Source organism: Ochotona curzoniae, unplaced genomic scaffold (genome assembly GCF_017591425.1).
Source record: "Ochotona curzoniae isolate NIBS_2020 unplaced genomic scaffold, NIBS_Ocur_1.0 scaffold_1852, whole genome shotgun sequence".
Classification (NCBI taxonomy): Eukaryota; Metazoa; Chordata; class Mammalia; order Lagomorpha; family Ochotonidae; genus Ochotona; species Ochotona curzoniae.
In genome coordinates, this window is record NW_024467087.1 from 49,172,527 (window position 1) to 49,199,382 (window position 26,856).

The window sequence follows — 26,856 nt, forward strand, 5'->3', positions numbered from 1 at the left end:
TATACATGAAATTATAATTTGTGTACTTGGTGAAAATTCACAGAGCATGAAACAAATATAAACAGATAATGCTATAAAATATTAAATGCTATACAATGAAAAATAAGTTTCCTTATCTGGACTGTCTTTTCATCTCTGAGATGATCATTCCTACAGAATCTCTTGTTCTATGTATATCAAAGCAGTTGTATATATTTGAAAATGCATACTCATACATACATTTAAAAGTTACGCTTTAAGAGCCCGGCCTAGCAGCTAAAGTCCTCACCGTGAACGCGCCCGGGATCCCAAATGGGCGCCGGTTCTAGTCCCGGCAGCTCCACTTCCCATCCAGCTCCCTGCTTGTGGCCTGGGAAAGCAGTGGAAGACAGCCCAAAGCTTTGGGACCCTGCACCCGTGTGGGAGACCTGGAAGAGGTTCCTGGTTCCCAGCTTCAGATCAGCACAGTACCAGCCATTGCACTCACTTGGGGAGTGAATCATTGGACAGAAGATCTTCCTCTCTGTCTCTCCTCCTCTCTGTATATCTGACTTTGTAATAAAAAATAAATAAATCTTTAAAAAAAAAGTTACGCCTTAGGCAATATAACTTTCAGTCGTGCATACTTTGGCTTTTCTCACTTAAAATAGATTCAAAATTATTTCATAAAAATTTTTTTTAAATGAATTACCAGTTTTCCACCAATTACGTGCTTTCCACCAATTACGTGCCAATTAAATGAATTACCAGTTTTCCACCAATTACGTGCTTTCCAGTTTTCTACAGTCAAAAGTAAATGCAGCATTTAATTTCTACTATCAGAGTTAATGACAGGTTCATGAATATGAATTTATAATCCAAAATACATTATTTTCATTTGAAAATAGTTTTCCAGGTGTCCCTTATCAAAGCGGAATAATAACAAGATAATATAGCATATTCAAGTACACCTGAGATCCCTAAATCTGAAATAACTGTATGCAATTTCTAGTGCGTACTGTTTTCTCACCAGAAGGGGAAAAAAAAAAAACCTGATAAATGAATGAGAAAAGAACAAAGCTTTAGCTTAAAATTGACAAACCCCAATTATCTTGATGTCAGTACAAGTCATCCCCGCAACCTGAATGATCTCTAAGCTACATGTGTTCCAGTTCCAATTTTGCCATTAACTAGCTATGTTATTGTAAGTACTTCATCTTAATTTTCTGGACCTCAGGAAGATAATATACATCATACACACCTGCAAAATTAGTGGTTATATAATGGCACGTCTAAAGATGACAATGTTGAGGTAGTAATAATAATAAATGTTTATTTCTCATCTATAATTCTAGTACAAATGCTTGACAATTTAGGCATTAATTCATTTATTCATCACAGCAACCCAATGAGAATATCTGTATTTTACAAAAGAGTAAACTGAGCTTCTCTTACGGTTACATAAAAGGCTCCTCAAGATTACAGAGTAAGTGGCAGGATCAAAGTTGTAGTCTGGATTTTCTGGTTTTCACAAACCAGTGATTAGTTTCTAACATTTTACTTTTAAATTCAAGCTCAGTTTTCATAGGCATAAAAATTTCCCCCTACTGTTAAGTCTAATATGCTCCTGACATTTCAAAATGGCTAAATTATATTATTCTCTATTTTTATATCTACTTGTGTTCACTATCATAGTGTTATTTTATAATTAGATATTAAAGCACACGTTTAATCCTTAAAGAAATATTAATTAATATTAGTATGCACTTTCGTTTTAGCATTATGAAGAACTGAAATATTAATTTAAATCAGAACTTGCAATTCCATTGTCAATCTAGGTTAACATTTTGAGTGTCATAGCCCCCTGATCAAATAAAACGACAATTTCATGCGAATTTCCCCAATGGAATAAAGTCACAAAAGCTGTTAAGTTCTAAGATTTGAATTACTGTGTTAAACAACAGGTTAAATTTTATTGTTTTCTTTAGTAGAAATTTATATTCTCAGTGACTGTTTTTGATACGTGTGTGTGTGTTTTAGGAGTATTATCCTCAAGTTCAATGCCATCATCACATTGTACAACAGCCCCAGATCATCCATTCTCCACACTGCCAACAGTCACATTCTAGTCAACAAATACAGACTATCACAGGAAGTGATTCAATTTCTACAAATATTGGAAATGAATTGGCCCATGGTGGATCAAGCCAGATACATGAGCAGGTAAGATCAATCAGAGATGCTTATCAAAGTCAAATTTATTTTTTAAGACCTTTCTCGCACTACTATACTCACATGAGCTGATCATGAAAATCTTGCATTGTTATAGTATTTAAAAACAAACTTTCTGTCTTCTCTAAGAAAGCAAAAGCAATACTTAATCTTTATTGTATGTTACCATCTATTTAATGAATACCTAGCTGACATTCAATTCTAAAATGGGCCTCAGAACTCATATAACATCAATTACTTTTTTTTTTCACATTGTTGGTTGATTGGTTACATCACAATATCTTATTGCATGTGATACAGGCTGTTTCAGGTCATAATAATATTACAATTTACAGATACTATTTTTTGGATTGACATCATTTCATCTTAAATTAAGGCAGACACGTGGTATCTAACATTTTGGGATTGGCTCATTTCCCTTAGCATTATGGTTTCCACTTGGGTCCATTTGGCCACAAAGAAATGCATTTTGTTTTGTTTTGCTTTTTTTGATAGCTGAGTAGTATTCCATGGAGTAGATGAATCATAGCTTTCTTATCCAGTCTTCTGTTGATGGGCATTTTGGTTGCTTCCAAGTTTTTGCAATTACTGATTGTGCTGCTGTGAACATAGGGGTGCATGTTAGTTTCTTGTGTAACAGGCGTTTTGGATATATTCCTAGGGGTGCTATTGCTGGATCATATGGTGTGCAGATTTTGAGTTGTTTGAGTGTTCTCCATACTGATTTCCATAGAAGCTGTACCAACCTTCAGCCCCACCAGCAATGGAGTAGGGTTCCCTTTTCCCCGCATCCTTGCCAGCAAGTGCTGTTAGTGTTTCTTTGTATTTGGGCCAATCTTACTGGCGTTAGGTGGTACCTCATTGATGTCTTAATTTGGATTTCCCTTATTGCAGGAGAGGTATGACATTAAGGCCTGGTGCTATAGCCTGGTGGCTAAAGTTCTCACCTTGCACGTGCCAGGATCCCATATGGGTGCCGGCTGTAATCCTGGAGGCCCCGCTTTCCATCCAGCTCCTTGCTTGTGGCCTGGAAAGCCAATCGAGGGCAGCCCAAGACATTGGGACCCTGCACCCACATGGGAGACTCAAAGGAATCTCCTGGCTTTGGATCACCTCAGCTCCAGCCATTGTGCCCACTTGGGGAGTGAATCAGTGGAAGGAGAATTTTCCTCTCCATCTATTCTGCTCGCAATATATTAGACTTTCCAGTAAAAATAAATAAATCTTTTAAAAAGATTATGACTTTAAATGGACAACTAATTGAGGATAATATTACCTAAGATATTGTAGTGATCACAAGCATGAAATTACTTCCTTTATGTCTTCTTTCAAAATTTATTATACTAAGTGAAATCAGAATGTGCATCTATTTTATTATATATTACAACAAAATAGAAACTAAAACATAGTTACTAAGGAGAAATCTCCTGGGATACAATCCTCAGTGACTAATTTTTGTTATGAAATCTTCAGAATCTTGTAAACATCTGCTATGCAAGTGTTACAGGAAAAAAAGGTTTTCTTGTATCTTGGTACAAAGCAACAATAATAAACAGGAACACTGAGGAATCAGTCACCATTAGTATTTTTTCATGTCAAATCGACCTCTCTCATAGGAAACTTTTACTCAGACAAATGAATAATAAATAAAGTAGGCTCCTAACCATGTAAGAATTTGATGGCGCTACATGGAATGTCAGATGGTCTTATTTTTAAGAACTGTAATTTTGAAGTATTATTATGTGTATATTACATGAAAAAAAAGATTTAAAAATCTGTTTCCCCAATCTAAAATTTGCCTAAGATGTTATTTCTCTGAATGTGTGTAAATGATAGCTCCTAGATAAGGTCTCAAGCATTCTAAAGTGTATTGATTTTCTTATGTATTGGGTTAGTAATGACCATAAAAGAGACATTTTATTAGGTTGTCATTTTAAAATTGTGATTTTTATAGCACAAAATTGTTCAGATATCAATAGTTTCATGTATTTCAAACAATCCTTAACTTTATTTTCTAATTAGGGCAAAGTAGCAAACCTGTGAAACATAGTACCAAACAAAATATGAAGGGGGATGAACAACATGCTTTGGGAAAATAAGAGACAAGAAATTAACTTCAGCTGGGAGATCAAGTGAGGCTTTCCTGAGGAAGTGGAAATTGATCTGGGATTTGAAAACTAGGGGATTTCCATATGTGGTCTTCTGGTGTAGCCTGGAGATAGTATTCTCGATAGAGAAAATCACACAAACAAGCATTCTGGTCCCAGAAAAGTATATTTGGACTTCAAGGCTAGTTGGTGGTTTAATATGTATGGCATAAAAAGCATGTGATAAAGAGCACTAGAGTGCAATGTTAACATGAATTGTTAAGACCATTGTTAAGGCATATAGGATTAATTGTGTTCTTACAATGATCCTATTAGGAAAGTATTAATGTATCCCCTGTTCAAATAAGGAAACAGAACCATCAGGGAGGTTAAGCTTTCTCTCTCTCTCTGCTATTTCTCCTCAATCTTAAATAAAGAAATAAATAAAATATAAAGTTAACAAAGTAGAATATTTAAGGCAATTTTATTTTTACTAAAAAGTTTAACAGAAACTTAACAATTGTACATATTTACAGGATGTTATGTGATGCTTTCAAACATGTATACATTACATAATGTCCAATCAGGGTAAATACATATTTATATTTATATTTATATTTATATTTATATTTATATTTATATTTATATTTATAAATATTTAATATTTATAGTGAAAACCTTTTAAAAATTTTATTGTGTAGGTTAGAGAGAAAGAATTATACCACACATTAACATTATCTATGTTAACTCTATTGTACAACAGTACTCCTGAACTTCTTAGATTATTCTATGACTTAGTACTCGTTAATCAAACTTTCCCAATCACGCCTCCTTCCCTCTCTCTCTTCTGGTAACCACCTTTACTCTTTCAACTTCTACAGGATTTTTTTTAATCCATACGTGAATGAGATCATGTGTCACTTGTCAGTTTGAACTTGTTTATTTCACATAACATAATGACTCATGTTTTTGTAAAAGACAAGAAACAATATGTAATTTTTGTGCTGAAGTAATATTTTGTGCTGAAGTGCATATGTTACTTTTATTTATCTGTTCATTAGTGAATGAACACTTGGGCTGTTTTCATGTCTTGGCTGCTATGAGCAGTGATTCCATATACATATGGAAGGGCGTATGACTCTTTTACAGTGATTTACTTTCCTTGGACATGTATCTAGTAGTGGGATAACGAGATCATATGGCAATTACATCCTTGAGGGTTTTTGTTTTTGTTTTTAAGAAAACATCCATACTTTTCCCCATAAGACCATATTAATTTGCATCTCAGCAGTCCTTCTCAAGATTTATCTTTTGTCTTCTTGACAGTAGCCAATCTAACTGTAGTGACATAGTGCTTTGTTGTGTCTTAGATTTCACATGTTGCTGACAATTAGTAATATTAAGCACTTTTCATGTATCTGTTGGCCATTAGTGTTTCTCCTTTTGAGAGCTGTTTTTTTAGACATTGTAAATATTTAAATTGGAATATTTGGGGTTTCAGGCTATCGAGTTGCTTAAATGATATGTTCTAGTTGTTAGTCCCTTGTCAAATATATGTCTTGCAATTATTTCCTTCCATACCATAGGCTGTCTGTTCACTCTATCTATTGCTTCCTTTCCTGTGCATAGCTGTTTTGTTTGACGAAATCTCATTTGTCTTTTTTTTTTTTCGCTTTTATTTCCTGTACTTTTAAGGACTAACCCAAAAAAATTCTTTGCTTATTCTAATTTCCTCAAGCATTTTTCTATACTTTCTGTTAGTGGTTGGTAATTTGCAAGTTTTACGTTTAATATATTTTATTTGAAAGAAGAGTCAGAGAGAGAGAGAGAGAGAATGAGAGAGAGAGAAAGAGAGAGAGAGAGAGAAAGTGAGGTAGGAGTAGGGGAATCTTACAAAACCTGATTCACCCCTCAAAGGAGACTGGAACTTCTGATCTCCCTTGTGGAAGGCAGGGTCCAAGTACTTGGAAAGTCTTCTACTGCTCTCCCAAGTGCATTAACAAGCAGGTGAATCAAGTGGAGCAATTGGGAGTGTGACTCAAGCCATATGGAAGCTTAACTTGCACACTGGCTTTACAAATGGAAGCTTAACATGTGTGCCACAAGACCAGCCCCACATTTAGGACTTTAATCCTTTTTCAATTTTATTTTTGTACATAGTAAAATATAGCATATTACTTTTATTCTTCTATGTGTGAATATCCAATTTTCCAGTAATTATTTAATTGAAAAGACAGTCCATTTTCTAATGCATGCTCTTGCCACATTTGTCAAATATCAATTGGCTGCAGATGTATGGGTTTATGTCTAGAGTTTCTATTCTGTTCCCTTTTAATTTTTGCTATGTCAAAAATATGCTGTTTTAATTACTGCAGCAGTAGTTCCTTTGTTGCTGGGGTCTTTTCTTTTTCCAAACAAATTTTGTATTCATTTTTAGTTCTGAGGAAAATGTCATTGATATTTTTTTAGAGGTTGCATTGAATCTGTAAATTATCTTGGGTAATACAAATCTTTTAACAATGTCAATTCTTCCAATACATGAGCAAAAGACATCTCTCCATATCTTTATGTTCTTTTTAATATCTTTGATCAATAAAATGCGTAGTTTTAATTGTAGCACCCTTTTACTTCTTTGGTTAAACTCATTAAATAGTTTATTTTTTGTAGGTATTGAAAATAGAACTGTTCTCTTGATTTAATTTTCAAATAATTCACAATTGGTATAAACAATGCCTCTGATTTTTGCATGTTGAGTATTTATCCTTACAATTCCGCTGAATTTCTTTATTAATTCAAGTATCTTTTTGATAGATCCTGTAGGGTTTTCAAAAAAAAGATTTTGTTACTTGCAAATGGTGACAATTTCGCTTCCCTTTATTTCATTCTCTTTCCTAGCTGTTCTGGCTAGATCCTCTAGCAATATTTAAAAAAAAAAAAAAGTGATGAAATTGGGCATCCTTGTCTTGTTCCTGATCTTAGCAGGAAAGTCTTCAGCTTTCCCCAGTCTCCACGATGTTACCTCTTCATTTGTTGTATTTGATCTATATTTTGCTGAGATATAGTCCCCCGCACATCTAATTTTACCAGCTTGTTTTCTTTATTATGAGGGCTACTGCCCATTTTGTGTCTATTGAGATAATATCTTTTGTTTGTCTTTCATTGTGCCAATGTGGAATACATACTGATGTACATATGCTGAGACTCTGAAATGACTCCCATTTGGTAAATAATTTCTATAAGTGTAACGTTGTTTTCATTTTTCTGACAGCTTGTTAAGAATTTTTGCATCGATGTTCATCATGGATATTGGCCTGTAGCATTCTTTGCTTTCCTGGTGTCTTTTTATGTTTTGTATGTTAGCCACATGGAATGAATTTAGAGGGATTCTCTCCTCTTCATTTTCTTAAACAGTTTAAGAAGAATTGATGTTAATTCTTCTTTAGATGTTTGATAGAATTCATCAGTAAAGCCATCTGGTCAGGCTTTTCTTTGATAGGAAATGTATAATTACTGATTCAATCTTGCTGTTCGCCATAGCTTTAAGTATTCTATTTCCTTATGATTCAATCTTGGTAAGATGTAGTTGTCCAGTAACTTGTACTTTTTCTAGGTTTTCAAATTTGGTGCCATGTCATTGTTCATAAAAATCTCTCACCATCCTTTGTATGGCCAGTTATAATGCTTCAGTTTCTTTTGAAATTAAAAGTTCATGCATATTTAAAGTTTGTATCTAGAATTAAATTGTAATGTAGAGGTAACATAGCAAAATACAAAAGAGATAGTATTCTGATTCAATCAGCTGAGTTTGTAAGACTTGATTCTAGTGAACCAGTTGATTTGCATAAAGTGAAATTCAGTTTCTTCATCTACATTAGAAATTACATGTTAAGATGTTATAAATTCCACAAGAGAATTAAATGAATTAAAATGTGCAAAACGTCCAGCTTGATGCTAAGCACATAGATGTTAAAATGGATGTTTGATTCTTGACCCTTCTTACTGCTCAACTCAGAGCTGAAAATTTTAAAGCATCAATATAAAAATTGGTCCCATTAAAATATTATTTTTAGATAAAACTAAAACACCTTTAAACTCTGTTCTGCAAAGAAAGATATTAAAATATTTTTCAAAATTGAGTGTCCAAAAATCTGTCCTCAAAATATTTTTGCAAAATTGAGTTATGTTTGTTTCCTTGTGGTCCTCTTTAGCAATATCATTTTATTTTCAAATTCAAAATGTGATGAGTCACATATCCTCGCCTGAAGAAATGTTAAAAAAAAAAAACATGCTGTGTTAATTCCACACATGTTAGTAACAAGAGAAATAACAGCTAGATTTGTCTTACAAAGTTGTCTTGGGCCCAGGGTGGTAGCCTAGTGGCTGGAGTCCTTGCATCCCACTAGCTGGGATTCCATCTGGGTGCTGCTTCTAATCCTGGCAGCCCCGCTTCCCATCCAGCTCCCTCCTTTTGGCCTGGGAAAGCAGTTGAGGCCAGCCCAGGTCCTTGGACACTGCACTCGTGTGGGAGACCCAAGAGGCTCCTGGCTCCTGGCTCCTGGCTTTGGATTGGCTCAGCTCCAGCCATTGTGGTAGCTTAAAAGGTGAATCAGCGGATGGATGGTCTTCTTCTGTCTCTCCTCATCTCTGGTTGTCTCACTTTCTAATAAAAAAATAAAATAGATCATGTTTTTAAAAAGTTGTCTTACAGGTGCTTTTTTTAAAAGACAAACTCAAGTGATGATGTGTGTTATGTGTTCGACTCTGTTCCACTTGACTTAAGACTTCCTTGGTCTTTGAAAAAACATTCCCTCCCGTTTGGATAATGCTATCACCAGTGGAAAATTCTCAAATTTGCAACATGATTTCTTTCTTCAATCATTTGAAAATTCACTTTTTGTAGATATTAAGGTGGCGCAGAATTTACTATCAGTTGCTTTTTCTGGCCAGTCAAGAAGCATACTAGATGATTATTTAACAAAAAAATCATTCACTAATGATGGAATTATGGTGCTGGTTGATTAAATAAACTCAACAGTTCTATTCCTTCATTAATGAACATGTTGTTCAAATCTTTTCCCATAATTGTTGTTTTTTGAATTTATACTATTGAAAATGAGTGCTTCTGTGCAAAACAGTCCTTTTCAAATATTAAATCAGTGTTTGTGTGTAGCTCATCTTTTCTCAATACCACCTTCTGTGCTTTTTTGCTACTTCGAGCAGCCTCCTACCGTGTTCAGCTTTTTCTAAAACAAGTATTTTTACATTTTTATTTCTTTATTTTCATGGAAAGTAGAGACAAAGAGAGATGGAGGTTTTTTTTCCCATCCGCTGGTTTTTGCCATCTAAAGGCCTGCCCAAACCCAGACTGCGCCAGACCAAAGCCAGGAGCAGAGAATACAACCCTGCTCACACATGATGGCAAGGACCCATGCACTTCAGCTCTCACCTGCTGCCCACCCCCTCACCCCTCAACACACACTTTGTGCATTAGGAGCAAAAACTGGAGCAGAAAGCCGAATGAGAAATGAAGGGTTCAAGACTTGATGCAGAGATACGGTGTCCCAAGTGGCAACTTAATTGTGCCAACATCCATCCCTATGGTAAATTTTGAACCTTTTAAATTTTTATTTATTTATTTGTCAGGCAGAGTTACAGAGAAAGAGGGAGATAGAATGAAAGAGACTTTCCGTTCACTGGCTCTTTCCCTAGATGGCCACAACAGCCACAGCCGAGCCGGCACTAGGCCAGGAGGCAGGAACTTCGCCTAGGTCTCTCACATGCGTGCAGGGGCCCAAGTACTTGGGCCATCTTGCACTACTTTCCCATGTACATTACCAAAGAGCTGGATCAGAATTGGAGCAGCTAGGACTCAAATCAGTACAAATTTGGGATGTATACACATTGCAGGCTGTGACTTAGCCCATCTTAATATGATGCAATGCTCCCCCACATCCTTCCTTTTGAACTCTTGGTTTTCAGCAAGCTCACATTTTTTTTAAATTGTTACATGCTTTCTCTTTTTACAAATAAGCTTTTATTTCTTTATTGCTATAGTAACATATGATACCAAGATTTCAAGATCAAATATTATTAAACAGCATACACCAAAAGCAGGTCCCTGTCTCAATATTTTTACTACCCACAATTGATGTTCAAAGGCACAATTTTCAATCCTTTATTTTAGATTTGGATTTACCTCCATATCACTAAATACTGTGTATAAACCAGGAGCCAAGAGACAGGAGCCTCTTCTGTGTCTGCCACGCAGGTGCAGGGTCCCAAGGCTTTGGGTTGTCCTCTAATGCTTTCCCAGGCCACAAATGAGGAGCTAGATGGGAAGTGGAACAGCCGGGACACAAACCAATGTTCATATAGGATTCCATTATGTGCAAGGTGAGAATTTAGCCACTAGGCTACCACACCGGGCCCTATACATATAATTTTATTAATCTTTCACCTACCTGTTTCAATCTCTTCCTTCATTCCAAATATGAATAAATGTACATTGTATCTTTTTGCTAAATTAGTATATTTGATTGATGTATTAAATGTATTGCTGAACCAACATGTTTATTAGTTGTTTGCTTATACAACTGTTACTTTTCTGGGATTGATAATTCCATGTTTCTCTTCATTCATTCTATTATCTTGGTATCTATTGCTAATCATTTTCTTAATACAGTTTTATACACAGTGAAAAGTTTGGATTTTGTTGATCAACCATCTCTCATCAACCTTCTACTCTCCTTAAAAATCTGTAATCCATTTATACTACCCCTCTTGGCCTATATTACCATTATATACTGACTTTCTGGTCACTTTCTCCATCCTTCAACATTCTCATCAGCCAGTTTAGAATCCCCCTTTTAATTCTCATTAACCATTACTTGGATTCATCTCTAAGAACTTCACTACCAGAGGCTAGCATAGTGGTTCAATTAATTAATCCTCTGCATCAAAATGCCAGCATCCCATAAGGGTGCTGGTTTATGTTTGGCTGCTCCACTTTTGATCCAACTTCCTGCTTGAAGCTTGGGAAAGCAGTAGGGGATGGTTCAAATCCTTGGGACCCTGTACTCATGTAGGGAAAACCTCCTGGCTTCAGGTTTTAGTTCTGCTTGGTTGTGGCCATTGCAGTCATTTGGGAAGTGAACCAATGGAGAGAGGATCTTTGTCTCTCCTTCATTCTTTGAATCTGCCTTGCTAATGAAAATAATTGAATCTTTTAAAGATAAAAAAGAACTTCAGTGCTATTATCAGTGATTCTTTTCCACATTCATTATCCTCAATTTCTTCATGTATGTGTCTTCAATCCACATAAAATTTTGCCACTTTTAAAATTTATATTATTATTATTTGAAACAGTTTAGCCTGAAATTCTGGATGTCTTGTCTTTCTCTTAGCACTTTGTCATTTCAAATCCTACTCTGTTATTTCTAACGTTTCCCTCACCAGAATTTTTCCTTGAATGTTAAGCTACCCTGGTTTCCATTATCATTCAGCTCATCAATGCCTTTGCTAGAAGCCCTTACATATTTTGCTGACTTGTATTATTGTCCTTACTTTGCTGATTCCTTACTTTGGATAGGCTGACATCTGCATCCTCTGCCCATAGATTTTGATTTCTTTGTCAAAATATATCCTGACTTTTCTGAGAAATGTCCCCAACAGGTCAACCAACTTAGTCTAGTACATTTTGTCTCTAGCTACACAGTTTTTTTTAAATTAAATTCAATTGACTTGTTGGCCCCATCTTCAATGTCCAAATCTTACCTATCCCAATCTATTCATGCCCCAAGTCCTACTGCTACTCTATCCGACTCTGTAAGGGGTCTTATATTCTACTTAAATTAGGTGATGTGTTTCAAACTTTAGCCTATAGCAGAACGAATTATATGACCTATATAGGGTTTGATGGGACCCAAAATTTATATTCCAAGTTCCCTGTTTATCTTAATGCCGGTGATACAGGGATCACAATTTGGATTAACAATATAAACAGCTGTTGTGCTTCATTTCACTGTCACCATTTTCTATACCTTCAGTACTAATCTCATGATTTTGTTCTTCAAGAATCAGGACTTTAAACCATGACTTCTAGGTGAGACTTCTCAAGCCTACATTTCTACTGACTCATACTTTCTTGTTTTTGTTCCCTTTACTTGAAAAATTCCAATGGAGGAGGAAGGCATGCTGACTTCCTCCATTTCCTTACCATCTATACATTGCTTTACATATGGCAAACTAGAAGCAAGGTTCTCTATGTCCCTGAAACTGCCTTATTGACCTCCAACTTTTCAAATTTCATTTCATTTTCCAAGTCCTCACTTTATTCAGGTTTTACTTCATTTGGTACTCACTGCTTCTCCATTCCATTCTTAACATCCTTTCTTCCCATTATACATTACGTTGTCTTTACGTCCTCTTCTCAGTAACTTCTCTTTCATCAAGAAGCATTCCCCAAACACCAGCCTTAACAACCTTCTCATTCCTCCACTCTCTCTTCTGTTGCAATATGGTATAAAATCTTGACTTCTACTACTACCTGTGCATGGATAATTCCTAAACTTTCCTTACTCAATTCTAATTTGTCTATTTGAATCTCCGGCTTCTCACAGTCACCAGTAACTGATATACCAACTTTTCACTCTATGTCTCTCAAGTATATTTATGATAGCTTCAGTATTCTGATCAGCGGTCATCATTGTTTTTACTTTACCCTTTAATTTGCCATTCCTTTCCAATCAGTTGTCAAAATTTTATGGTTTTGTTTTCTGCATTTTTCTTCTCATACAGCTGAAAATATTTTCGTTAATGGGATTTTCTTAGTATTTGATCTATGCCCTTCTTTATAGCCTTTGTCAATCAGTGTATTCAGTTTTTAATTTTTATTATTATTATTATTATTTCCATGATAAATTTTTGTAAGTATAGGGATTCCCTGTCTTTCCCTTCTCACTTTCCTCTCCAACCATTTCCCCCACATTATTACAGTAACATAGTTCTTTAGGAACAGTTCCAATTTTAACATTCTGCTATTTAAATTCATCATGACATCGTAAGCATAGGCAAATGTAAAAAATCTAGTATCATGTTGGCAAGATATATTTAACTGTTTCATTGAGATTTCTTCTTTTATTCAATGGTGAAGATGCATACTGCAACTATCTTCACTTCCCAGTATGTTAGTCTCCATTATACAGTTCATCCATGAGAATGTATGCATATATCTGTTCACCTATATATTTATTTAGTATTTTGCATAAAGGTTGCCTTATATCAGAGAGAACACATGATATTTGTCTTTTGGGGGTTGGCTTATTTCACTGAGCAATTCTTAACATTAAATCTTAGAATAGCCTAAATATTCTAGAATACCGTGAAGTCACAGAAGGAAAAGACAGTGTATCGTGCTCTTATTTCTAGTAATATCTAAAACAGTATCATAGGAAAGTGCAAAGTCAGTTCTGAATAAATGTGTACTGAGTTACAAATAACTCATGCCACTGATACGTTGCATAAATGCTATATTTGCTTTATGAGTGTAGATTTTAGTCTTAGGTTTAAGAGAAAAATATGAAATAGAGGGCAAAATACATTAAAGTGCTAGTACTTATTGCAGCAGTTACTTCCAGATGACTAGATTATATCGAACAAATTATATGCCAAAATGAAGAATAGAGAAATCAAGAAGAGAACACAAAAGATAACACCAAAGATGTTAATAAGGAATTATATAGTCTTCAAAAAAGAGTATTAGCATAAATGAATCTTTATTATACATAGACAAATACATACATTTGAGGAAAGTTATGAAAAACTATACATGGATTTCAAATTCTTTACACCACATAAACTTACGTCTTAGTGGCATTTTCCATACATTTTTTGAAGCATCATATGTTTATATACATTGAGTGGCAGATAAGAATAAATAAAATGAAATGAATAAATAAAATGAAATGGCATAGAAAAACAAATAAACATCAGGGATGGCATAAGTAGTATGAAACAATAACACCAGAAAGGAAAAAGATAGTACACATGAATGCATGCCATGCAGTTCTGTGTCCTTAGTGAAACCGAGTCAATAACTTGGCCGCAAGCGTACTATAAGCCATCAGAAGAAGGAAAGTACAATTCAATGGAAAATTTCCATTGTTCATGAGAGAAATCTTTGCAAATTCTTGATACACACTTTACATTCTAGGAAAATGTTTTAATTTTTTTAGTCAGAAAGATATTGAGCTACTAAAAATCTTATTTTATACTTTTCATTACAGAGTGACAGTATCAGCCATCTACACTACCCTTTATTCTTCAAAAAGGGAATAATCACTGTATTTAGTTCACAATATCAAAATGTACATGTGCACACTACCACTCACACCCCCCAAAATGGTCTTGTTCAGGTTTTGCTAAGGTCAATTTGTGAATATACCTCTTCCAACTAATGCTTTTCCACATACCCTACTTAATGTGAGATCCAATTCCAGTCTTTATTACAAATTTCCTCATGACTTATCCCACAACATTAAGCTGCTCACAGGGATTTCCCTTTTGATTAACAAGATCAACTAGTGCAGAATTGACATTACTGTCATTTTTATGACGATAAAAATAGTTAACCTATTAACTCAGTTTATTTTTATTTACTACTTATTCAGACACTAGATATAGATATAGATATAGATATAGATATAGATATAGATATAGATATAGATATAGATAGATATAAATATAGATATAGATATACACACACACACTATTAGGCAACAGAAAATCTTCCAGAAAATAATTATCTTCTGTTCTTTCTATCCTTATTGCAATTGCGAAGTGTCCATATGCCTTAATTTAAATAAAACTACTGTTTGCGTGATGGTTTAACAGTTTACAAAGTACCTTAGTCCCCTATTTAATTTTATATTTTACTTCTTGCAATTTTATATATTAATCCTAAATTACCTACATTTTACAGTGTGGAAACTGAAATTAACAGGCTCTAAGCAATTTACTTAGCCTACAACTGGAAGTATGTACCAAATTCCATTCATTCTTCATTATAACATTTTGCTGTTAAGTTTATTAACATAGAACATTAAATTATTTCTTTATTCTGAGTAAAGAACTGTTATGAGTAAACAAGTAGTCTCTTTAGAATAAATTTTTATTACAGTAAATTCAATTCAGTGAAGATATTATTAAAAATTTAATATGTACAACATACTGCAAAATATCCCATTCCTTTATTAAAATACCTATAAAGATTAAAATAACATTGAGGATTTCCAGGACCTACATTATTTGCATTTTTTCTGGCTATAATTGCTGCTTGCGGTACAAAGTTGAAAGGAACTATTTTTTATCCCATTACACAAATGATGTTTTACCTAAATGCATTTAGCTTTCAACTGGACAAATATCCACTGGATTAACTATGGTTTGAAGCTGGCTGACAGACATTAACTGCCCCAGACCAACAAAAATTAAAGCGGTAACCTTATCTATCCACAGATGTCATCATATCCTTATGAGCTTTGTGGGTTTACATGTATAATCAACATGTTGTAATGAGACTTTCAACTGTCATGAAACACTTCAAAAGTTACTACCTAGGTGGATATAAGCACAGCAAATCTTGTAACTTAATGTGTTCATGAGCTTTTAGAGTGCTAGGCACTTACATATAATCGCTTTTATATAGCATGGCATTTTAAGCACTTTATAATCTGCTAAGCAATTCTTCTAAATAGGTGAAATAATGAACACACTTAAGCCAATTACCTAGTGGGAATAAATTTTATTAAGCCAAGACCTTGTTCTACGGGATTGTGATTTGTTCCTTGAAACAAACTATTTCTTGGCTTAAAAAACATTTGCACAAATATGTGCTAGCAAGTCTGAAGGGAGCCAAACAAGTATTAATAACAATAGATCAGCTCTAATAATCATTGTTACATATCTACTATCTGTCAAACTCTAATCACTATACCACCACAGTTTTAAAAGATGGTTTATTAAAGCTATCACCTTTGAGAATGAAACTTCATACATAATGCATGGCTAGCAAGACAATTCCACCTATTATGTACTGTCATTACATATACCATAAATATGAAACAAAGCCTCAGATTGGAACAAATACAACTTCCAAAGCATTGGTGAGTTGCATGATTTCCTTTTTAAATGTAATATTGTTTCTATATATTTAAATATGATCCAATTACACACATTTCAGTGATGTGTATTAAATAATTTCAAATAATTTTTGAACAAACAAATCTTTTCTAAAATGTGGCAACAGCTATTCCTCGACATAATTTGTGTTTTTGTTCTGTTTACATGTAAACAGTTAATGTCATTATCAAAGATTGACATTGGAGACATGTTTTATTCATCAGGCAGATGTGTAGATACAGGGTGCAACTATAAATCCACTATCCTATCAGTTTTGCTACAGAAAGCAAGCACCCATCTTGTGGGGTTACCATTATTCTGGACTGAATCATTCATATTTTCTTAATTTTCATGGCAATAAGGACATAGATTTGAGTTAACTCAAAAAGCTGCACTAAAATATGCTCACAAATAATTCCATAAAAATTGAAAAGCTTACATAATTATAGTTTAGCGATGAAAAATATTGCTGATTAATCTCATCACAGTGTGTGATTATGAATTTTCACCTCATTCTTGAGTGATATTCCTGTGAAACACTTGACAAAAGATGAAAATATGAATTCTCAGAGTTTATCCCTTCACAAGTTTTTAAATTCAGTTGGGTTTGGGTTTTTACTATTACTCAATTGCTGTTGTAAATTGTCAACTATAAAAATCTAAAGAATCTTTTCATACTCATTAGAGTAGGATTTCTTCCTACATTTTTCCTTTGACACTTTCTTTATTTTACCAAAAGAACCCTGTTTCAAATTTTAATCCTCATATTTTTTCTCTAGCTCAATTATTTTGTATTTTGCATAATATCATTCTATGATAACAAAATGTCTGAGTTTCTCAAGTTCTAGCCCCAAATACCTCCAAAATAATATAATTAGGGATAATGCAAATTTAGAAGAGACAAAAACAAATAATAAAAAATCATTTTGGAATAATGGTTATAAGAGCATTGATTCATCTAATATTTACTACATAGTAACATAAGTACTGATCATTTCCCTTCTGTAGCTTCTAAAACCTGTTTGTAGCATTGAATATATGCACAATGTTAATATAGATAATTTCTTGTCCAGGTCTCTGTGATTCATTATTTAGGTGCTTAAAAAAAACTCCTAGAAATTACTTAAGCAATAGTTTTGTTGATGCTACTAAAGATTCACATGTATAAAGAGTTGTGCACCTAAAATGGCAAACAATGACAAAAACACAATTATAATAACCTCAAAGGAGAGTGTTTTTTAAAATGTTAAAACAAAAAGTAAATATTTTAAGACAACTTGCAACTATGAAATTGCTCTGGCAAATAAATCGAACTAGAAGGAATAGAAACCTGATTTTCACAACATTGTGAGGAGATTATAATCAGCTAAGAGAAAATTATGCAAGTACTAAGCATATCAGTTGGCTGGAAATTCTAACAAGGAAACTCAACACTAAGATGTAATTGACTACAGACCTATCTTCTGTTTGGGAAAGTCATCACCTTTGAAAGAATTCACAGAGATGAGGAAGGAAGGGGGAAAAGCCACAACAATAGAAACAACCTAAGGCTCAATGGAGTGAAGTGACACAAAGCATATATTTCCCTCTTGCCCACTTGGATTCTTAAAATCCAATTTGAAAAAGTGCATTTAGGCTCCTCCCAGTTCGATGGATAAATACATAGTTCATAAGGGGGAAATGTATTCTTGTGACAAAAATCATATCAATATTAAATATTTATGATTATTCTGAAAAATAACTTGCTTAATTTTGATCTTCATTTCTGGAAAGGGGTCTATAATTGAGATCAATGCCCAAGAACGTAGGTAGAAATGAAATGTCAGTCTCAAGCTCTATGAAGAGTTACTACAGTTAGACTGGCCTCTTCCTCCTAACTTTGGGGATGGATACAAAGGATCACTCTTAATATCCTTGAGGAAGTGTTGCCTCCACTCCTTCTTTGACTTTCTTTGCCATTATTCACTGGTTACTATTAGAGATAAATCTGCAAGAAAATTCCTTTGAGAATCAGCTGGCATTTGGGGCAAACTCTAATCAAGTAGGTAACTTTCAATTTAACAAGCGGTTACAATGCAACATTGGATTCAATCAGCATTGTGCTGGTAATATTGGATAAAATATGACTCATTCTTTAATTCTTGATTATTTCTCTTGTTGTCGGGAGAAGGTGAGAGAGAACAAGCCACGTATCTGCAAAATAATATGAAAACAATTCTATGTAATTGTGCATAGAGATAATTTAATTATCTATTAATTGACTATTGATTAACATAAATATATCCTACACGGAGGTAACAAATGCTGAAGTGGTTTTCAAAAGATGGATAGGCTTTAGATGCACAAGAAAGAGAATCTCTATTTTAGTCAGCAGGCAGCACGAGTAAAGACTTTGACGCAGAAACAGCATGAAATCTGCCCAGACAGTGCAGGCTACAGTTATAGCAGACAATCCTTTGGGAAACAGAAAGTATGCCTGTGTTCTTGTAAACATTTAGAGATTTTATATTGAGCATATAGATATATCGATATAGATTTGTAGATCTATTTCATATAGTATCAATATTTACATACTCATATGTACAGTATTTGTTAATTTTGCACATATAATTGCAAGTTTACCTTGCAGGTTCTTGGGGAGGAAATACGACCTGAAGAAATGGGGGGACAGTACTCTCTTTTGGCAACTGACAAAGTTTATTTCCAGGGTCTCGGTTTTTATATATTTTATGAAACAATGGTTCAGACATAACTCAGAATTAGATCGTGTCTAATAATGCAGAGACAACAAAGAAGCTAACAAGGCTATCTAGTCAAAAGGTTACTGTAACAGGGACTAGATGATACTGTCTGTCCTTGATTGACTAGACAGAGCACAGATGTCAGCCTGTCTTCAAGGACAGCATGAAAGCACATCCAAGGACTCACTGGGGGCAAGAGTACGCTGTGGGTGAGAGGCCTTCTGCCTTCTCTTTCCTGGAGCCTCTTCCCAACAGGGTCCCACAGACCTCCGCTGTCCCAGCTTTCTCATGGGCTGTGTTCCGACAATAATAATCTTGACATATTTACCCATCTATTCTTAGTTGATAGAAGAAGTCTTTATTGCAGGAGATAATCATTTACCTCCTCTGCACAGTAATTCCAAAGCATACAAGGACAAGATAACTGAAATTAGTGTGAATTGGTCCAAATTTAAGTATATGTATGTACAAATTTAAATTATATACATAAATATACATATATATACTTTAATTAGGAAAAAAATGCTGACGTTACATTGCATTTTGTATCTTGCTTTGTTTAACTGACCAGTATTTTGTATATTTTGTTTCATTTGACCAATATAAAAATGAGAGCTTATATTTATTTACTTTCTGCTTGCCTTACTGCCATGAGTCTCAGCCTACATTTTTTTAAGGTATATATTCAGAGGACAGGTGGGAAGTGTCCATGATCAATTTTAAAGTTAATTTTATCATTCAATACACTTAAGAATAAGTGTATTCCTAAACTTGGTCCTCAGCTATTCTATTTCATGTCAGATTGACTACATGTTCAGCACAAATAAGAAATGAATGAAGTCCAAATGGAAATACATAAAAATACATTGGATTTAATAGGCTTACTTAATCCCACTTTAAAATATACTGTTATATCAAATTCTTTCACTTAGAATCTGCAATCCTAAAGAAAATATTTCTTCTATAATCACTATGACTAAACTAATAAATATGTTTCTTTCCCCGCAGGAGATAGATGAGTAAGTAATGTGGTGAGAGTGGGAATCAAATATTCAGACTTATTCATTTTTATTAATTTACTTCAGTAGCAGCATTTTAAAAATCTGATATGTGATTCAAGTTTTGGATTCATTAGTTTACTTACACGCAGGCAAACTAAAATTAAAAATGTTATTGCAGTGTTGATTTTCTCTTCAACTTCGCTCGTATTAAAAAATATATATCACAAATGCAAAGGAAAGTCACGAACTTGAGTCATGTGATAATTTTAATATGTTGTTTTTTTTATTTTACAATTCACATCAAAATAGCTGTGACTTTAGGGAAAATATAATATTGCTTGTAATTCTGGTTAATGTTTGTTTCAGGTAATAATTCAGGATGATGGCCCAGAGAAATTGGATCCCAAATATTTTGGAGAGCTTCTTGCTGATCTAAGTCGTAAGAATACAGATCTGTATCACTGCTTGTTAGAACATTTGCAGAGAATTGGAGGAAGGTACTGTAAACATTATTTACCTTAATATAACCATCAAACATTTCACAACATTCCAGTCTTCTTTTTTGACTAACTTAATTTTTAGAGGAAGTTCACAGCCAAAAAACAAGTACTTTTAATGCAGTAATGAAAATTACATGAGCAAATCTGAGCAAATGTTCTCTTTAGAGGATTAATACAGTTTATGAAATCCATCTAGATTCACACAAGTCTTTTGAGGATCAGTAGACAATTCTGTGTGCCTTGTTCTCTAACTTATTTTGATTTTGTACAAGAAACCTGCTGGATACAGAGCTCAAAAAATGTATGGCAAGAGGAGAAAGTTATGGCAGAGCAGTTGAGCCACCACTTGGGATGCCAGCACCCCATATTGCAGTGCCTGAGTTCAAATCCTGCCTCTGCTTCCAATTCATCTCCCTATCAGTGCACACTGTGGAAGGCATCAGGTGGCGACTCAAGTACTTGGGTTCTGCCACCCACATGGGAAACTTAGATGGACGTCCTGCCTCTTAGATTTGGCTGACATAGCCTGGGCTGTTGCGGCCATTTGGGAGAGTATGGCAACAAAAGGAAATTCTCTCACTTTCTCTTCCCATCACTCTTTCTTTAAAAAAAAAAATTATTTTTATTTCAAAGTCAGATATATATGTATAGAAAGAGGAGGAGAGACAGAGAGGAAAATCTTTCATCGGATGATTCACTCGTAACGGCCAGAGTTGAGCCAATTCGAAGCCAGGAGCCAGGAGCTCTTCCGGGTCTCCCGTGTGGGTACAGGGTCCCAAAGCCCTGGGCCATCCTCGACTGCTTTCCCAGGCCACAAACAGGAAGCTGGATGGGAAGCTGGGCCACCAGGATTAGAATAGGCGCCCATATAGAATCCTGGCGCATGCAAGGCGAGGACTTGAGCCACTAGGCTAGTGCACCAGGCCCAAATCCCAGAACTTGCAAGGCATTGCCTTTCAAATAAATAAATATATATAACTGAAAATACTTCATGGCGTGAGGTATAATACATAGTCTCACTGTCAACACATCACTGCTTACACTGATATATACTCAAAATACGAAGGCCAGAATTTAATGTACACTTCTTATGTCATGTATCTAAGGACTTTGTGTGCGTGTGTATGTGTGTATATATACATATATATGCAATAGTAATATTATGTATAATATATAAAATATGTTAATATATGCTAGGTGATGCAATATGGCATATAAGTATATGTGCTAAAATCTGTACACATCAATAATGAACCAATATTTCATGTATAAGTGAGACAATATTATGCTATAAAATGGAATATATAATTTATATCCCAATGTTTCCTTCTAATAATACAGTCATGGTACAATGAGGGCATTTATCAGGCAAAATCTATGAAAGTTTTCACAAAAATTGAAAAATCTTGAGGAAACAGCCATGTTGAGAGATGTTTTGGTGTTCCACATTTTTCACAAACTACACTGCTTTACTTCTTAGTTTTTAATATGCAAGTTTATATAAATGCATATAAATATTGTGGCACCGTATGCATACATACTATTTATACACATTTTCACTCAAAAATATGTAGCACACACCTTTCCATGGCAATAATATATTTAGTGCCTGCAATAAATTCACTTTAACGTATTCTTTAACCCATTTCTCTCCATTTATTGGTTTTCTCTCTCCTGATTTTTCTTACTTTCATACTCATGGCTGCATTCTCTTCCAATCACTATCAATTGCTTCGCCTACTTATCTGTTACTTCCAATTCACAAAATCTCAACTTTGTATCAACTAGCTCTGTCTCTTTCTTACTGCCATATCCTCCATCTGACATCCAGTAGCCATTATCCCTACAACTGGGAGGGTTGCACAAGGATCTAGAATTTGTACAGTGGGTTTTTGTGCCAGTTTTTGTTACACATTGGAAGTGTAACATTAGACAACTTGCTTAACTTCTCTGTGGCTCATTGGCTTCCTCTGTAAAGTAGGGATTGTAATAATATTAACCCCTGTGTTTGTTATAAGTAAAATTTAAGTTAAGACATACACTTATAAACAGCATCAGGATCATGGGAGCTGCAGAATCAAAACATCATGAGATTCTGTAACTTGCAATGTCAGGATACACTTAAATAGCAGAATGATAAACTTGTAACTGTTGTTGAGGGACTAAACTGTTGTTACAATATAGGAGAAAAAACAGTGGGGGTAGGGGGGAGGTGGAAGGAGAAATGCCTGAGCTTAAGGAATTGTATCATGAAAAAATAATTTATTTTAAAAAACATGGGTTAGGCTCAGCAATGGGCAAAATTTCCCAAGTTTAGAACCATTAACCACAGGTTGCCAAAGTCAAAAGCCTGGGTCAAGAACTCTAACCATTTAATCTTTCTTTGATGAGAAATCAAGTAGGCAAATCAGCTATTTTTTCCATAGGAATTAATGATAGATAAACTCTTTAAATATTGTAGAAAAACTTTCAATTATTTTAATAATTCAATCTTAAAAGCGTAGAATTAGATAGCTTTTTACTATTACATTTGTATGAAGTGCAGGATAAGATAATATTCAATATTTGCGTTGCCCAACAGGAGTCCAGCTTTTACATGGTTTTGGCAAAATAGCTATTCGGTGAAGTTTGATAGAAAAAAACCTAAAATATATTCTAAGTTTCTAATTTTGTATTAATTAGAATGAAAGAAATTGAGCAAGGTGAGTTAATTTGTTTCATAAAGATATTTCAGGTAAAAGTATAATCCAAAACTTAGAAATAGCTTCCTCTCACTAAGAGAATTTAATATAAGAAAGCACTAAAGAGCCTTGACTTGACTCCTAGAACAGTTACAATCACCAAAAGAAGAATGGGAAACTTCTGTCTCTGTTTTAGTAGTCACATCAGAGTGATGAAGTTCTCAAAATTTTGCTGCTCAAAAGTTTGTTAAAAGGTTTCTTATTTCTCTCCCTCCTTTTTTTTTTTTAAATCTCATTCTGTTCCTTCCTTTCTGAAAGGAATATAGGGCATGTGAGGAATGCCGTTCTGTTTCTTGTTATGCCCTAAGCAATTCTCGTCATTATCCCAAGTCCTGAATGATTGTGTAATCCACACTCACTTTTCTGATATATTCTCTCATCTCCCTCTTTCCCCTCTCCTTCCCTTTTCTCCCCGTTTCCCTCTCCCTTTTCGTCATCATTTGCAACTTCATCTGCATCATTTTTCTTCTCTTTCCAAAATGCAATTCAAAAAATACGCGGACTGCACAGTTAGAACCAAAGAACATTAGCTCATGAAAGCATGTTGGTTACTTTTTAAAATTAAAACATTAAGTGATATTGATTGGTCCTCATTCTGTTTGTTGTTGCTGCTGTTGGTGTCATCATTGTCATTACCTTATTTATAGAAAAATGTGACCAGAGAAACTTGGTTAGTACTGGAAGTGGGAGAAACAGTGACAAACTTTTAAACACAGAGGGTCTACTAATACTATCAAAATTTGTGATTCATGCTTTTAACTTTGTTTTTAAAACATAAAATACCGAAGTTATTCTCTTCTTTTGCTGGATTTATATTTTGAGCAATATAGGAAATACCAAATACGTATATGCAGACAAATGCACATATATAGTCATGCCTGGTGAAATGAATCCTTTAGATCTTTTCCACATCAGTTTTTACATCTTTACAAATGTATACAAGAAGTTTTCCAAGAAATGAGTGACCCACTTATCTCTGTAAGCAATGTATTACTCATAAGCAATTACTCAAAAGGTAAAGATAGGCACTAACATGCTGACACTGTCTTATTTTAACACATTCTATCTTGCTGTCAGAACATGTGTACTTGTGTGGTTTGAGAAGTGTGTTCAGCATATGTGTTTTTGAGCCAAATACTTCCCCACCCCCGTGTGAAGAGGGTTTAAGTAGGCTAAAACAGATGGGCATATTGCCCCCAATAACACTAGAACCATATCCACTAAAATTTTTACTATTTCTAGAGGAGAGTCAGATCTGATGTACCACTAAGAACTCGGCAGCTCTGCTTATCTAACAGGGCTCCACAAAGGGTTTTTCAATCTAAATGGCCAAACCCTCTTTTTATGCTGAGAATTTTATTATCCCACTGGAATTTTGGTTATTTTGCTTAGTGGCTTGCCCCTATGTAAAGTTTACATGTACTTCAAGGTTTGTCACTGCCATATGTTTTCTGACATAGACTGAATACCTTACTTGCTCCTGTCTTGTTAAGTATTTATTTTGATAAAGGGTATGAAGAAATTGAAAACACTATAGTAGAAGCTGGATTCAGCACTGAAAGGGAGCAATACAGCAAGGCATAAATAGAGATAGAATTGTATAGAGAAACTGCCATTTGTATTTATTTACCAAGGTAACATCTATTGCCTAGCAGGAAGGGCTTCTATATTAGCCACAAGTTTTCTGGTGCTAATGCATAGCACTAACCAATTTTGCATATTTTATTGTTTTGTTTTTATTCAGATGTGGTTCATTTCAAATAGATTAACCAATTCCAGGCAAATTAGTATAGTCAAATTGATCAAAACTTCTATTTTAGTTGCAAATCATCAATGGTGATTACAAATTGAATCATGCTACAACAACACACAAAACTTAATCTAAAATTAATAGAACATGAGCATTTATAAATGACCAAGGAAGATGTTTCCTAAGATTGTCTATCTTGTCTTTTCATTCTTGCAGCAAACAAGAGGTTGAGTCTACAGATGAGGTAAGTGCAAAAATTAGTTGAAATTCAAAATAGACAACACAATACATATTGATATTTATAGTAATCATGTTATCTTACTTTGTTACTTTTATACAAGAAACACAGGTTATTAAAATAAATAATGGCTATGTACCTTTAAAATTATCTATCATCTATACCTTTGTAATAGCTATAAAGTGACTATGTTTCACAAGAAAGTTTTATCAGCTGTTATTTTATGGTTTAATTTGTTTTTGCTCTCTAGAACGTTTAAAATTTGACTAATACATAATACATATTAGAAAAATGGAAATCTACATGATTAACTAATAGTTTCAATATACTTCAATTCCTTTTATTCGTCATGTCAAGTAGCCAGAAACCTGAAATAAAAGTAATTCTATTATGTGTGCACGTTTTGTTAATAACTGTTTTAATGGAATATGTAATCAAATAGAGAAAGGACTTATTTCAATGCATTAAAAAAAGCACAATTACCTCTTTTGTGTTAATTTTTATCTTTATTTTCAGTGTTGGTATACTGCATTAATTATAGCTCAGTAAGTCCTAAATTGCCTTTAAGAAGCACTTCAATTGAGCTTCTCACTTAAAATTAGTCAAAGCTTTTCAGTGTTGCTGTAGCAACATTATCATTTGGCAAAGTCGCCATGGCTCTCTGTAAATCTTCAGTAAACCATGTAACTCCTTTAATTTTATTTCCTAACATTTTCATTATTTAAAAAGCAGTCTCTAAAGTGTTGTATCTGTCATCAAAGAAAATCCCATTGTTGAAAGATACACTGAATGAAGTCTTTGAGAGAATATAATAGGCCATTTTAAAAAACTGAAAAAAATAAAAACATCTAACATGAAAAAATAAGAACATCTAATGGTTAACAGTAGAGTTTCAACAAAGTACTCAGGATTCAGGGTTCTTTCCATGATGTAAATAATCTCATTGGTATTTGAAAATTAAAAACTAAAAAAACATAGACCTGGAGTTTATAAAAACCATTCTCCATAAAGTGAATTTATCTTTTAAAATCCGTAAAAATATCTTATGTTCACAAAACTATGTGGACTGCAGACCCTAAAGACTAACTTATTAGTGTTTTCAATGATTAAATTTCTCTTTCTTTACAGTCAGAAGACATTGAATCATTGATTCCTAAAGGATTGTCAGAGTTTACAAAACAACAGATTCGTTACATTCTGCAGGTAAGATGGGATCAGGAATGGGCTGTGAGATTGACATTAACACAACTGCTCCCTACGATGGCATCTTTAATGAAGAAAAGGGGTCCTCTCCCAAACAAAAACATCCTGCTTGGCTTGCATTCATTATACTTTAATTACACAAGAGCTGCATTAGAATTTAGTCAGGTCATGAGAAACTATTGAATGATTACCGTTCAAGACAGCATTTTAAAAACATTGACCTCCGGC

General features: G+C 34.1%; 1 protein-coding gene across 1 annotated transcript in view; it reads left to right on the forward strand.

Annotated features, from left to right (window-relative positions):
* Positions 1-26,856, forward strand: part of POF1B (POF1B actin binding protein) — a 79,016-nt gene that overhangs the window by 30,730 nt on the left and 21,430 nt on the right. Inside the window, exons 6-9 of the mRNA XM_040999733.1 lie at positions 1,999-2,181; positions 20,563-20,693; positions 25,404-25,431; positions 26,554-26,628. Of these exons, the coding sequence (XP_040855667.1) occupies positions 1,999-2,181; positions 20,563-20,693; positions 25,404-25,431; positions 26,554-26,628 (417 nt within the window). The remainder of the gene's footprint in view (positions 1-1,998; positions 2,182-20,562; positions 20,694-25,403; positions 25,432-26,553; positions 26,629-26,856) is intronic.